The sequence below is a fragment of the Chroicocephalus ridibundus genome, chromosome 4 (assembly GCF_963924245.1).
Source record: "Chroicocephalus ridibundus chromosome 4, bChrRid1.1, whole genome shotgun sequence".
NCBI lineage: Eukaryota > Metazoa > Chordata > Aves > Charadriiformes > Laridae > Chroicocephalus > Chroicocephalus ridibundus.
The window spans coordinates 4,045,788-4,057,342 of NC_086287.1; the positions used below are offsets into that span (position 1 = coordinate 4,045,788).

The 11,555-nt window shown below is 45.8% G+C and overlaps 1 protein-coding gene across 1 annotated transcript; it reads left to right on the forward strand.

Moving 5' to 3' along the window:
- Positions 1-4,929: 4,929 nt before the first annotated feature.
- FGF3 (fibroblast growth factor 3) lies at positions 4,930-10,987 on the forward strand. The gene is made up of 3 exons (XM_063333511.1): positions 4,930-5,232; positions 7,268-7,371; positions 10,655-10,987. Exons 1-3 carry the CDS (start codon positions 4,974-4,976, stop codon positions 10,985-10,987), a joined length of 696 nt encoding a protein of 231 aa, XP_063189581.1. The 5' UTR covers positions 4,930-4,973.
- The last annotated feature ends 568 nt before the right edge of the window (positions 10,988-11,555 follow it).

The following is an 11,555-nucleotide window of genomic DNA, read 5'->3' on the forward strand; positions in this document are numbered from 1 at the left end:
CAGTTCTGTATCAGTCTGAATATCCCTATTGTAGCACGGTTTGAGCCTGCCACAAATCTTTACAAGTCACGTGACAGTCATCTAAACTGCACCGTCGCACATATTTTGGTAGTGTTACATTTCTTCTACTGTTTCCTTTGTTTCTTGTTTTGAAAAGGAGTAAGCAACAGAGGGAAGAAAGAGACTTTAAATTTTTGTTTAATGTTGCTGCATTCATTGTTTTGAATATTTTCGTTCAGTAAACCATTAAGAGATTACCTGAGAACAAGGGAAAATAATTTTTCTGCTAATAAGATTGGGCCTGATCCAAATTCACTGGCGTTAAAGAAAAGGCTCTTAGTGAATTCCATGGACTTTGAATGAAGGATTAATCCCTCAGTCCTCAGGCAAAGAAACTCTTGCCAACTTTAGGAGAAATTTCCTGGAGTAAGGAACTTGGGCATTTGCATCTTGATGGCAATATAATAATAATAATGATAATAATAATAATAATAATATGACAACAACAACAGATAAGTTAGGAGATCTCAATGATATCAGTAAAACACACATGCTTTCTACCTAAATACAGAAGTTAAAAAATTCTAGATTAATTTATTTTCTGAAGTGCAGTGTAGCGGTAGCTTGCATAATATGTATAGAATCAACTTTATCATCCTAAATCTGAAGACTTGTTTATCCATAAACCATAAAAAGTAACTGTAAACATGAAAAACACTTCATATGAGTGGATGAAGGGAGAACTGATGATATGCCTGTTATGTGTTTAACATTTCCGGTAGAGAATTGTATCTATTTTCATTTAAAATTATCTACATCTTATTTTCTCCACCTGAGAAAGCAACCTGAACCTTGGAAGCTATGAATTTGCTCCCCGGAGCTTTCCTCCTCCACTCTCCCTTCATTCTGCTTTCTGGGAGTTAATAGCGTACAATACAATAAACAGTATTGCCTACACGTATAGAACAGGGTAATGTGATGCTGTGTGGTCTGGAAAGTCATTTAAACAAGATTATATTGTTCACAGGGTGCAGAATAGCCCCGCTAGGAAACCACAAAGAAAACAAAATATAGCTGAATAAAAATCAATTGAATTTTATAACCTCTTCCCCATATCAGCAGGTGTCAGCAAACTGCATCGGGCAGGAAAGTTACGTTCAGGAGGCGACATTAACACATTGCAAACAAACACCTAATAATCACCCAGGCTGTGTTTTCTTTGAGACCTTCCCACGGTCCACATTTGAGCTAAAATGGATTTTTAATTGGTGAAGGAGGGCGATTTTTTTTTTTTTTTTTTTTTTTTCTGCTGGGGGCTCCACCCACCGCCTCGGTATTTATTGCTCTACAAATTGTAACTTCCTTCTCGTTAGAGTAACGGGCCGGTCGTAAATCAGCGCCGGGGGCCGGGGGAGCGAGGGGCAGGCGCGGAGCTGCAGCAGAGGCGTTGGAGCCGCGCAGTAAAATCAGATCCTGATTCACGGCAGCGTTAAAGCTGAATCATTGCGAAAAATGTGTATTTGTAAGAGTTTATTATAGGTTAAAGTTAGCATTTTTTAAGTTGGGGGGGCTGTCAAAATTTTGCGGGTTTTTTTTCCGTGTTTACATTTATGCAAGACTTAAATAGAAATACGCGTAGCTTCCTCACAAAGATCTTAGACGTACATATCCGAATACACGGTCCTTCTCCGGGGGTAATCAGTTAAGAATACAAGTGCTTTGTGTGCTTACAGCGTGCACACTGTAGGGATAAACACATCTGTCTCAAATACTCACTTTTACCCAATGACTTGCCAGGAGAAATGCCGGTTTTATGGCTTAGAAGGCTTAGAAAGGAGGCTTAGAAATATTCCGTTAGTAAGATCAGGCATAAAGAATAATAGATACCTAACATGTTCCATTTAAAAATCGCACATTTCGAGCGAATTAATAGATCATTATCGGTTGTAATTCTAATTTAGTTACATATGGTCTAGAGCCTATTCTCCCTTCCACATTAAGTAACAGACTCAAACTGCTCTCTGGTTATTACTTTGGGGCTACAAGGAGCTTTGGGGCATAATTAAAAATATTTCCAGAAAGAATCGGTAGACCACATCTGACGTCCCACCCCCTGTTAGAATTAGACCACATCAAAGGGACCCTTTTTGTTTTCAAAAATGGTCACCAGACAACTTAAAATATACAAGAGTGGGCTTATGTTTTATTGTATAGATGTCTGACTAGAGCAAAACGACTTAAGGTTGCTTGCTATTCGGTGTTGTACCAAGCGAGACAAGGTAGCTACACCCCTTTGATATTTCCGTGGAGGTCGTTTTCATTTCATTTGAAAGGGAACCATTAATGATAGACCTATAAGTGTTCCCCTCCCTAATAAGTAGAATACACATCGCTTGGGAAGCCTGTCTGTGTCAGATGCCCAGGGCGGAAAGATTTGTAGATGATGGTGCTAATTATGAAAATGTGATCAAGATGGAAGCAATTTGAGCAAAAGTCATTAACGTGTTACTCTTCCACCCACTAGTCTTTTTGGTTTATTATTGCGGCGGGAGGCGGGGAGGGGGGGCAGGAGGAGGAGCTTGCGGGATTGGTTTTGTGTTTTTTTTTTTTTTTTCAGAGCACTAAAGAAAAATACCCTGCAAATCCCAAATTATAAAATGTCAGCAGCGCATGTACAGGGCGATGCACTAGGCTCGGGACGACCTGAGATTTACTCGGGAAGAGATCGCTATAATTACTGAAAGTAATTATGTTTTATCTCGCCCTCGCGCTGTGCTGGTGAGGGCATCTTTCAGGAGACTCGTGGCATGTCCAGTTTTCTCCTACCACTTTTGTCTCGTCAGAGGTTACCAGTCCGTAGGACACGGTTTGCGGTGCATCCCCGAAAGGAAGGTTTTTCAGAGGGGTTCTTGGTTTAGGAGGGACTGAAGGATTTGGCCCGCAAGCGACGGTCCCCCCCTTGCCCCGCATACACTCCAAGGTTGTGGCCCTGCGTATTTGTGTTTTCATATTTTTACGTGCATACAGTGCTTTAGTTATTTTAATTTCCAGTCGTTTACTTTTACTAAACATACTGGAACTACATGACTGCCTGGAAGTGGCATTGCAGAAGAACAGCAATAAAGAATTAATTGTACAAACATTTATCATCCCCAGATCAAACTCTCCTTGTGAGGCTAGGGCTTAACTTGTGGAGAAGAAAAGGGGGAGGGAGGGGTGGTAATGGCGGAGAGGGGTGCTTGTGGGTTTTTTATGTGTTTCCTTTTATTCCAGACGACTATATAATGAAAAGCCTTTTAGCCTTGGAGAACTACTAAATATTAAGCACAGCTTAAAATAGGGAGTAGTTTTCGAGATCGTTTCGCCCTCCTTTTAGGAAAAGGTCGTATCCCTTCCCTTATTTTCCCACTAGTAAAAGCTTCCTTCCTCTTTTTTTTTTTTTCCCTAAGATCTTTTTAGCGTGTAAGAAAATCCTCTTGCTCTACATAGGAATGTCTTTAAAAATATTTTATAGACCTCTTCTTGCTCACCGGTTCTGGAAAAAGTTTATATTGATCAAGGTCAAACGCTTGAATTCTGACGTGACTCACTTCAAAGGTGTATTTGTGTGCCCTTCGAGCACATTAATACTAATTATCTCTCAAACACTTCCCCAAAACTCCTACTGCCTGTTTCAGATGCAAATCTAATTAACGAGCTGCCTTTGAGTAGCACACAGGGACAGCGTAATTCACTGAGTTGTTGAACCTTTTGCCTTCTTTTATATTATTTATAGGTAGCTCCATCATATTTTGAAAGCGTAGGCAGCGGTGTGAAGCTACATGGTAGCGAGTGCAGATCTGCTGGAGACTTACCAGGCACCAGAGAGGAGGAGAAAAAGGATTAGCTCCAACTTCTTGCAAATGCATTCAGGGATGTATGGAATAACACTCACTGGGCCCTACTTTGTCTAAGTTAATTTAGAAATTACTAAATCTCGAGAGACCTACCTAAATAATGCGTATTATTTGTAACCGTGAACTCATTGATTTAGTAATAACTGTTTGCTTTCGACAAGAGGAACATGGGGGGGGGCACGCTGAAGAAACCCTGACCCCTGAGTGAAAGCCATTAAAACGTGCTTGTCCCCTTCCGAGAAGCCAGGACCCGCACCCCCTTTTCTTACGCTTCTGCGTTTAACACGCGCATTTTCAAAAACCATCTCCCGAAGATGTTCGCTTCGAGCATCACACCCCTCCCGCGCCCCCCCCCCCGCCCCCGCTCCCTCCCTCCCCTCCCCGGCTGCGGCGGGCGGGCCCCGGGCTGAGCAGGGGGTGGCGGTGCCCAGCGGAGGGTCCGCGGCTACACCGCGCCTCTCCGCGGGGCCGGCGGGCGGCAGCGGGGAGGGCGGCGGCCGCAGCTCCCCCCCCCGCCTCCCCGTGCGGGGGTGTGCGGTGTGTCGGGGAGAGATGCTGTGTAATTTTATCCACGCTGCACTCTGGGAGTTCACACGAGACTGATACCTTTTGCCTCCTCTGCTTTGTATCAATTGGTCGCAGATCAGGCTATTGTTGCAGGAAGCTGCTTTTATTTCTATGCTCCGTCGATCAACTGTTTTCCCCACAGCCTCTTGCCGAAATTCAGTGGGTGTCTCTCTCTCCCTCTCTCTCTCTTTCTCCTCCTGCCTCTCATGCTTGCCGTCTGTCTAGCTGGAAACCCAAGGAGAAGGCTGATCACGGCAGCTCCATCTAATCCAAACAGCTGGGACTCTTCGGTGGCCTTTGCCGATGTCTATTGATTTAAGTAAATCTGAGACAGATAAAAGGGACAGATCGAGGCTGATAAAAACTTGCCGATGCTTCACGGCTCGAAGCAGTGTGTGCTCTGCAACTTTGGAGTGCTGCTAGCAAGACGGCTTTAATGGGACCCCTGGTGTCATTCGCTCCAAGCCTCCATCTCCCCCGCAAACTAAGCGCTGCGGCCATCATGCCACAATGGTTATAATTTGGATCTTGTTCCTGAGTTTGTTGCAGGAGCCGTGGTCCCCAGGGCGGGCCGCGGGGGTGGCCGAGGCCGCCGGAGCCTCCCCGAGCGACCCCCGGCCGCGGCGGGATGCGGGGGGCCGCGGCGGCGTCTACGAGCACCTCGGGGGAGCGCCCAGGCGCAGGAAACTCTACTGTGCCACCAAGTACCATCTCCAGATCCACCCCAACGGCAAGATCAACGGCACCCTGGAGAAAAACAGCGTCTTCAGTGAGTACCGGGCACACCTTTCCCATCCCGCTTCCCCCGGGCCGGGGCGTGGGGAGGGGGTCTCTCCCCCGGACCAATGGCGTCCTGCTCCAGCATCACCGGGCAGGCGACTGGGGGTGCTGGGACGGTGCCGGACGGGGCGGCGGCGAAGCCGCTCCCGCCTCTCCTGCTGCCCGCCGCTGCCCGGCGGCTGGGGCTCCTCGGGAAGAACCGGGGGCACCCCCAGCTGCCGGGGCTTTCGCCCCTTCCCCTCGTCGGGCTCGACGGGACCTCGCCTCGGTGTTTCGGAAGCCGCCGCGCTGGCTCCGCCGGACCCTGCAGCTCCCTTTCCGCGCCCTCGCACCCTCTGGCTCCCGCTCCATCCCCGGGGGCCCCCGGCGGGGGACCCCCGAGCTGACCCGGCCGGCGGCGGAGGTGTTCGGTCCTCGCGGGGCAGAGCGAGACCCCCAGACCCCAGCTCCTTTCCAAGCTCCCCCCGACGGAGAGCGGGAAGGTGCTCCTTCCCTGCGCACCCCGCCCGACCTGTCGCTTGCCCTCGCTCCTCCGGGGGCTGCCCACGCCAGTCCTGCCCCGGCCCGGCCCGCTGGGCAAGGGATGGCCTCACACCTCCCCGGGCCCGAGTCCCGGTGCCCTCCTCGACGAGCCGCAGGCTGCCCTCGCCTCCCTCGTCCCGCCCCAGCTTGTCTCCCGCAGGGGACTTGAGCTTCCACGGGCTAAATCACATCTGTCCCCTTTGACATGTGCCGGGGATCGGCAGTAATTAAGATGAAACGGGATATGTCGGGAACGAGGGGGTTTGTGCGCGGGCGGCAGAAGGGGGGAGAGTGGGGCTCAGCGCCGTCGCTGCCGCCCCGGGGGGAGCCCCGGGCGCCCCCGCACCCAGACCGGCCCTGGCCGCGGGCACAGCCCGGCCTCCGCCCCGGCCCCGCCACCCCAGGAAGCATAAATCCCGGCTGGTGATGGCACACAGAGATAGGGAGACCTCAGGGATCTGTCTGAAGTCCATAAAGGAAAACCACTATTTCCTAGAGGAAAACCCCCTCGCTATCAAAGCCTGGAGGAGGCATCCTTTAGCAGCGAACCGGTGCCTGATTCAAAACAGCTGTACCAAAACCACCCCCACTCCCCCAGGCCGGCAATCCAGCCCTGCAAAGGGGACAGGCCCCTGGCTCAGCTTCATCGTTGCCGAAAGGCAGCAATGGGTTTGGGTGCAAGGGTCACCTCTCACCTCCAAACACTTATAGAAAGTACCAAGCCATCAGGCCACAGCTGGACAGCTGAGAGCAGAGTTTGAGCGAGCCAGCTAGAGAGCCCTGCACATACAACACAACATCTCCCGAACCATTTGTGCCTCCATCAGCATCATGGCACTTTCAGCTGGACGTAAACATTTTGGCAAGTATTGCACCACCCTCGCCTGTGACACTCTTCTGGTGTTTGAGACCCCATCTTCGATGGCCTGAAAATCTCCTCCCTTTTAATTTGGCTCAGACAGTCATATTGTCGTTGTCTGGAGGGCTACATTGACCTCCTAAATGACAAGTTCCTTTCATGATTGTATACATGGCTCTAAAATGCAGCCAACTCACCCTGTTTTACCCTCTGGAGACCTCAGCAAGGGCTTTGTCCTGAAATGGACAGCTTTGTGACTGGTTTCAATAAGTCAAGAGCTCTTGTGTTCCTAAGCATTAAACAGGATTTAAACTTTTTTATATACGTATAGGATTAAGTGAGCCTCTAGTTCACTGTCAGATCTTTTTCATTTTTGAAAGAGTTCAATCTCAATCAGACATCTAGGGATTTATTGTCAAGCTTGTCTCAAACAATCCCACATCGTTGTTGTTCATTGTTTTATGCTGTTTCAAATAATAGTCTTGTTTCATTCGCATGATTGTACTGTGGTTTTGGTGTGAGCTAGTGATAGCTGTGAAATCATACTCTGCAGGTAAGCAGTCATTCAAATGTATGTCAAAAAATTGCACATGATGGGATGATGGGGGGTAACGACATAACTCATAATTGTTTCTGTTTCTAGGTATTCTTGAAATAACTGCTGTTGATGTTGGAATCGTTGCCATCAAGGGCTTGTTCTCTGGCAGATACCTGGCCATGAACAAAAGGGGCAGACTTTATGCATCAGTAAGTTTCACTTAAGACTGACATATGCCTGTCATTTCCTAACAGGAGAACAGGTCCAGTGAGGAGCACTGATTTCTTATAAATAAACATTTATAGAGAACAGAGTAATGTTATAACAGATTTCTGTCTGGAATTGTTACAGGCAACCCATCAGTATATTTTTAAAAGTGGAAAGAAGCTGTGTTCTTGCTTTCTTATTGCCTGTACAGCCAAAGGCAGAAGAATGTATTTGGCAAAGGTATTTCACATGGCCAAAGTCCTGGGCAATTTGGTACACTGATAAAGACCTCAGAAGCCAGCCTTTGCAGAGCAGAACGTCCATCTCTAGTCAAAATTATCCATATTTATATTTGGTGGGGATCTTGGACACTGGCAGGGGATATACATGTCAGATAAAGAATATTCAGAAGTAATTGAGCATCTCTGTTACAGGAAAGCAGGCTACTGATGGGAGTTTCTTTGCACAGAGCATTTGGTTGGTCAGTGAAAGAATTTACAGGTACTAAAAGGTAGGGCTATTGCAAGGAAAGGAAGTACAAGAAGGTGCAAAAGTATAAAGGTGAAAATAAACCTTATTCTATTCTTTGAATCATTTTTTCCTGATCTTTGAAGTTAGATCTGTGCTCTACTGACATTAGTGGGAGCCTTGCCTTTTCAGCCCAGCCAATATTTTCCCTCGGTGAATAAAATACTTTAGCTTAGACTTCTTCACATTCAGGGACATACTAAGGCTTATTTATCAGTGTGTATACTATACAATTTATCCACGTACTTGAATTTCTTCCATTGTCTTTGATTACACCCCTAGCAATCTTGTGATCTCTTACTGTGTAACAGCCAAACTGTGCAGTTTCTTCAGGAATCCTGTGGTATGGAAACAGATTTGAAGAGAGTAAAATATGGCTATGTGAAATTTGCTTCCTCCAACTAGTCATTATATGTAATTCTGTTGATTTGAACGGCATGGTATATCCTCCAGCAATGTGAGCTTTTTCCGTGTGAATGTAACCGAGGTAACACAATCAACTCCGTTGTCTCCCTGGTTTAATGTATTTTACTCCACCTTTTCAAGAATGTTCTGATAGTGTTTACGCCCCAGCTTCTGTCTCGTGTGATGCACACTGATTAAAGGGCCTGTGTGTAAGGATGATGGTTCTTTGCTGGTGCAGAGAAGCAGATCGCAAACAATTTTGTCAAAGGAAAACGCAGCTGAAGTGGAATGAAGCCATACTAGCTCTGCTATGCCAGAGTTAAGACTGGCCACTTCTATGCTTCCAGTTAATATTCTGATTAAAATGGGCTTCTCTTTCAATGGAGCTATTCCATCAGCTCAGAGACAGCGTTTGCCCCAAAGAAATTAATGGGAAGGATGAATTTTCAAGTTCTTTCATATCTTTCTCTCTTTCTTGTTCAAAATAGGTATGCCTTTCCTCCAGATTAATTAAACTGAATTAAAATAAGACTAAACAAATTCTGAACAAAATCCTCCTCTCCTAGAGTGGAGAAAAGCCTAGAGCAGGATAGCCCACGGAGTGATTTTATCCTGGACTTCCCTTTCTACTATGAGAAGCATCACGCCATCCTGAAGTGTGTTCAACTGTCACATGCCAAGGAACATCAGCCATGAAAGATTTCTATATAACTAGAAAATATAAATTTTGCTGTTCCAGCTCAAGTTTGAAAGAGACTGTTTCAGACTTGCGTTTCAGAGCTGGAGGGACAATCCAGGAAAAGCTATTCCATGCCAGCTTTTTTCACAGAAGCAGCAAAGGCTGAGGGCTCAGCTCAGGAGCAACTTCCTGGCTTCGCTTGCCTAGAAAAAACTGACCAACAACTTTATTGAAGTTACTGTGCCAGGAATCTGTGCAAGGCCCCTATTTCAAATAAGACTGGCTTCTTTGGGGATAATTATGCAGGGAGCATTTTATGAAACAGGGTTGGAATAACTCCATTATTCCTTGTACTACCAATTTTCCCATGTCGATAAAATGAGTTTGTTGAGTCTGCAGAGTTCCTTTGTGTCCTTGGCAAATTGTGATAATCCTCTAGGTTTATCCTCTGAGACAATCTCTCTACAGCCAGAACTGAGGCAGGCGGCGGGACAAATCTACCTACATATGGTAGTTGCGTGGGCTCCAGCACCACAGCATATGAAAACCTTGTCCTTGCAAGGAAGGGCACTTCCGTTTTACAGCTGTGAAGCTGAGACATGTGGAGTCTTTTAAAATCTTGTTAAATGCCTATCAGCATTTCTGGTGAGCGAACAGCATTAAAGACATGTTGTTAATGGAGCCTATAGCTTTTCTGGCCCCAGCCTGGCTACCCGTGCCCTTTCCATGTCTTCCACAGAGGCAACACTAAAGAAAAATCCTCTGTAAGGACCATGGTAGCAGTTCCCCTCTGCCTCTGTGCTCTACGCATGTTAGGTACTGGAGGTTTAATCACACAGGTACAGCAAAGATGATTTCGTAATCAAGCAAAGATGTACAGTGTGGGAGGTCCTTCGTTTGCACTTTTTCTCCTGCTCCCAGGGAGGAGGAGGGAGTTACTCTTGCCAGGCTTTTGCACACTGGTTTCTTTCAGTTGAGGACCAGATGAAAAGGAGCAAATTTAGGCAGATCATGTAAAATGTGAGCACCCAGGATGGGTGTGTATTCTCCCCTACCGTTTGTGATAAAGGACCAGCCTAGCATTGTGGAGGAACACACCGGTGAGCAGGGTGGACTTGGATTTTGTTGTGCTGAAGCAAAGAAAGACACTTCATCAAGGTGCTGTTTACTGCTCAAATAGCTGTAACAAACTGGAGGCAGGTGTATCTAACTAATAATATACCAACTAAAGAGCCACATTTTACATTAAACCATAGTATTTTACCTTTTTAATAGATATCAAAGGTTGATAGGCAGCAATTAAATCACCTGTCATATTTAGATCTATAAGCACAAAAAAAATAAATTTAGAGCTGAAGAATCAACCAAGCTATTCATTCCTATTCACATATCACTTTTTGTTTGCAAATTGTTTTTTGGCCTCTTTCTGTCTCTGACCCACGGAGTATGCTCACACTGCTGACAGCACCTTGTTGCACAGCAGTTCAGGCTCAGCACTTCTCTTCTTCTCACCTTTTGTAGCACCAGTCTGAGTTCTTCTTGCCACATGTGTTGCTGCCCTTATCATAAAAATGAGTAGAGTCTTGCTTAAGACTTCAGTCCAATCTTATTGAGGTAGAAGAGAGCTATTGCCCATATGGTCTTTCTTAAATTTTGTTATGTTTGCTTTACAGGAAAATTATAATGCAGAGTGTGAGTTTGTGGAGAGGATCCACGAATTGGGTTACAACACCTACGCATCCCGTCTCTACCGGACTGTACCTAACAGAGCCGGGACCAAGCGCAAAGCCAGTGCGGAGAGACTCTGGTATGTCTCAATCAATGGGAAAGGACGACCCAGAAGGGGCTTTAAAACTCGCAGGACACAGAAATCGTCTCTCTTTCTGCCCAGAGTTTTGGATAACAAAGACCATGAAATGGTCCGACTGTTCCACACAAACGTGAAATATCGAGAGAGTCTTCTGAAGCCCCTGAGCAAGAACCAGCGAAGAAGGAGAGGACGCTGATGGGGATGGGGGGAGCTTGTGTGGGGGCTGGAAGTGACTGAGAGTCTTCAAAATACTAGTAAAAAAACTAACAGCTGTGGTTGTATGACAGGCATTAACATGGACATTTTTTATACACTGTATAATATAATTGAAAGTCACATCACTTACTTTTAGCTATTGTAGAATTATTATCGGTGGTAAAAGAGATGTGAGATAAACTAAGGCACATTCAAATGTAAATTAGTTGGATGTAATAATTTTGTCAATGACTTTCACATTTTCTTTTCTAAAAAAAAAGAAAAAAATTCATTACTAGTATTTTCATTCTAACTTGCCATAGGGTATTATCTCAGTGACCCTGTCCTCCCAGGGCATATGAATATTTTACACTTACCAATTTTGTGTCCACAGAGAAGGTATCGCACCTTCATGGCTCTTTTGGCAGTTCCTCATAAAAAGCTACATTCCTATTTTTATGGAATACAGGAGTTAGAAAACTGGTTTATTTTTTAACTTACATATATTTATATTTATTTTATGATCAGCCAGTATCAACTATTCTTTTTCCAAGACTGTCCAAGAAAAG

Excerpts from the sequence above, each read along its gene's own strand:
- FGF3 (XM_063333511.1), top strand. The coding sequence starts at position 4,974 with ATGGTTATAATTTGGATCTTGTTCCTGAGTTTGTTGCAGGAGCCGTGG. Across the intron at positions 5,233-7,267 it reads GGAGAAAAACAGCGTCTTCA|GTATTCTTGAAATAACTGCT; the intron begins GTGAGTACCGGG and ends TTCTGTTTCTAG. Across the intron at positions 7,372-10,654 it reads GGGGCAGACTTTATGCATCA|GAAAATTATAATGCAGAGTG; the intron begins GTAAGTTTCACT and ends TTTGCTTTACAG.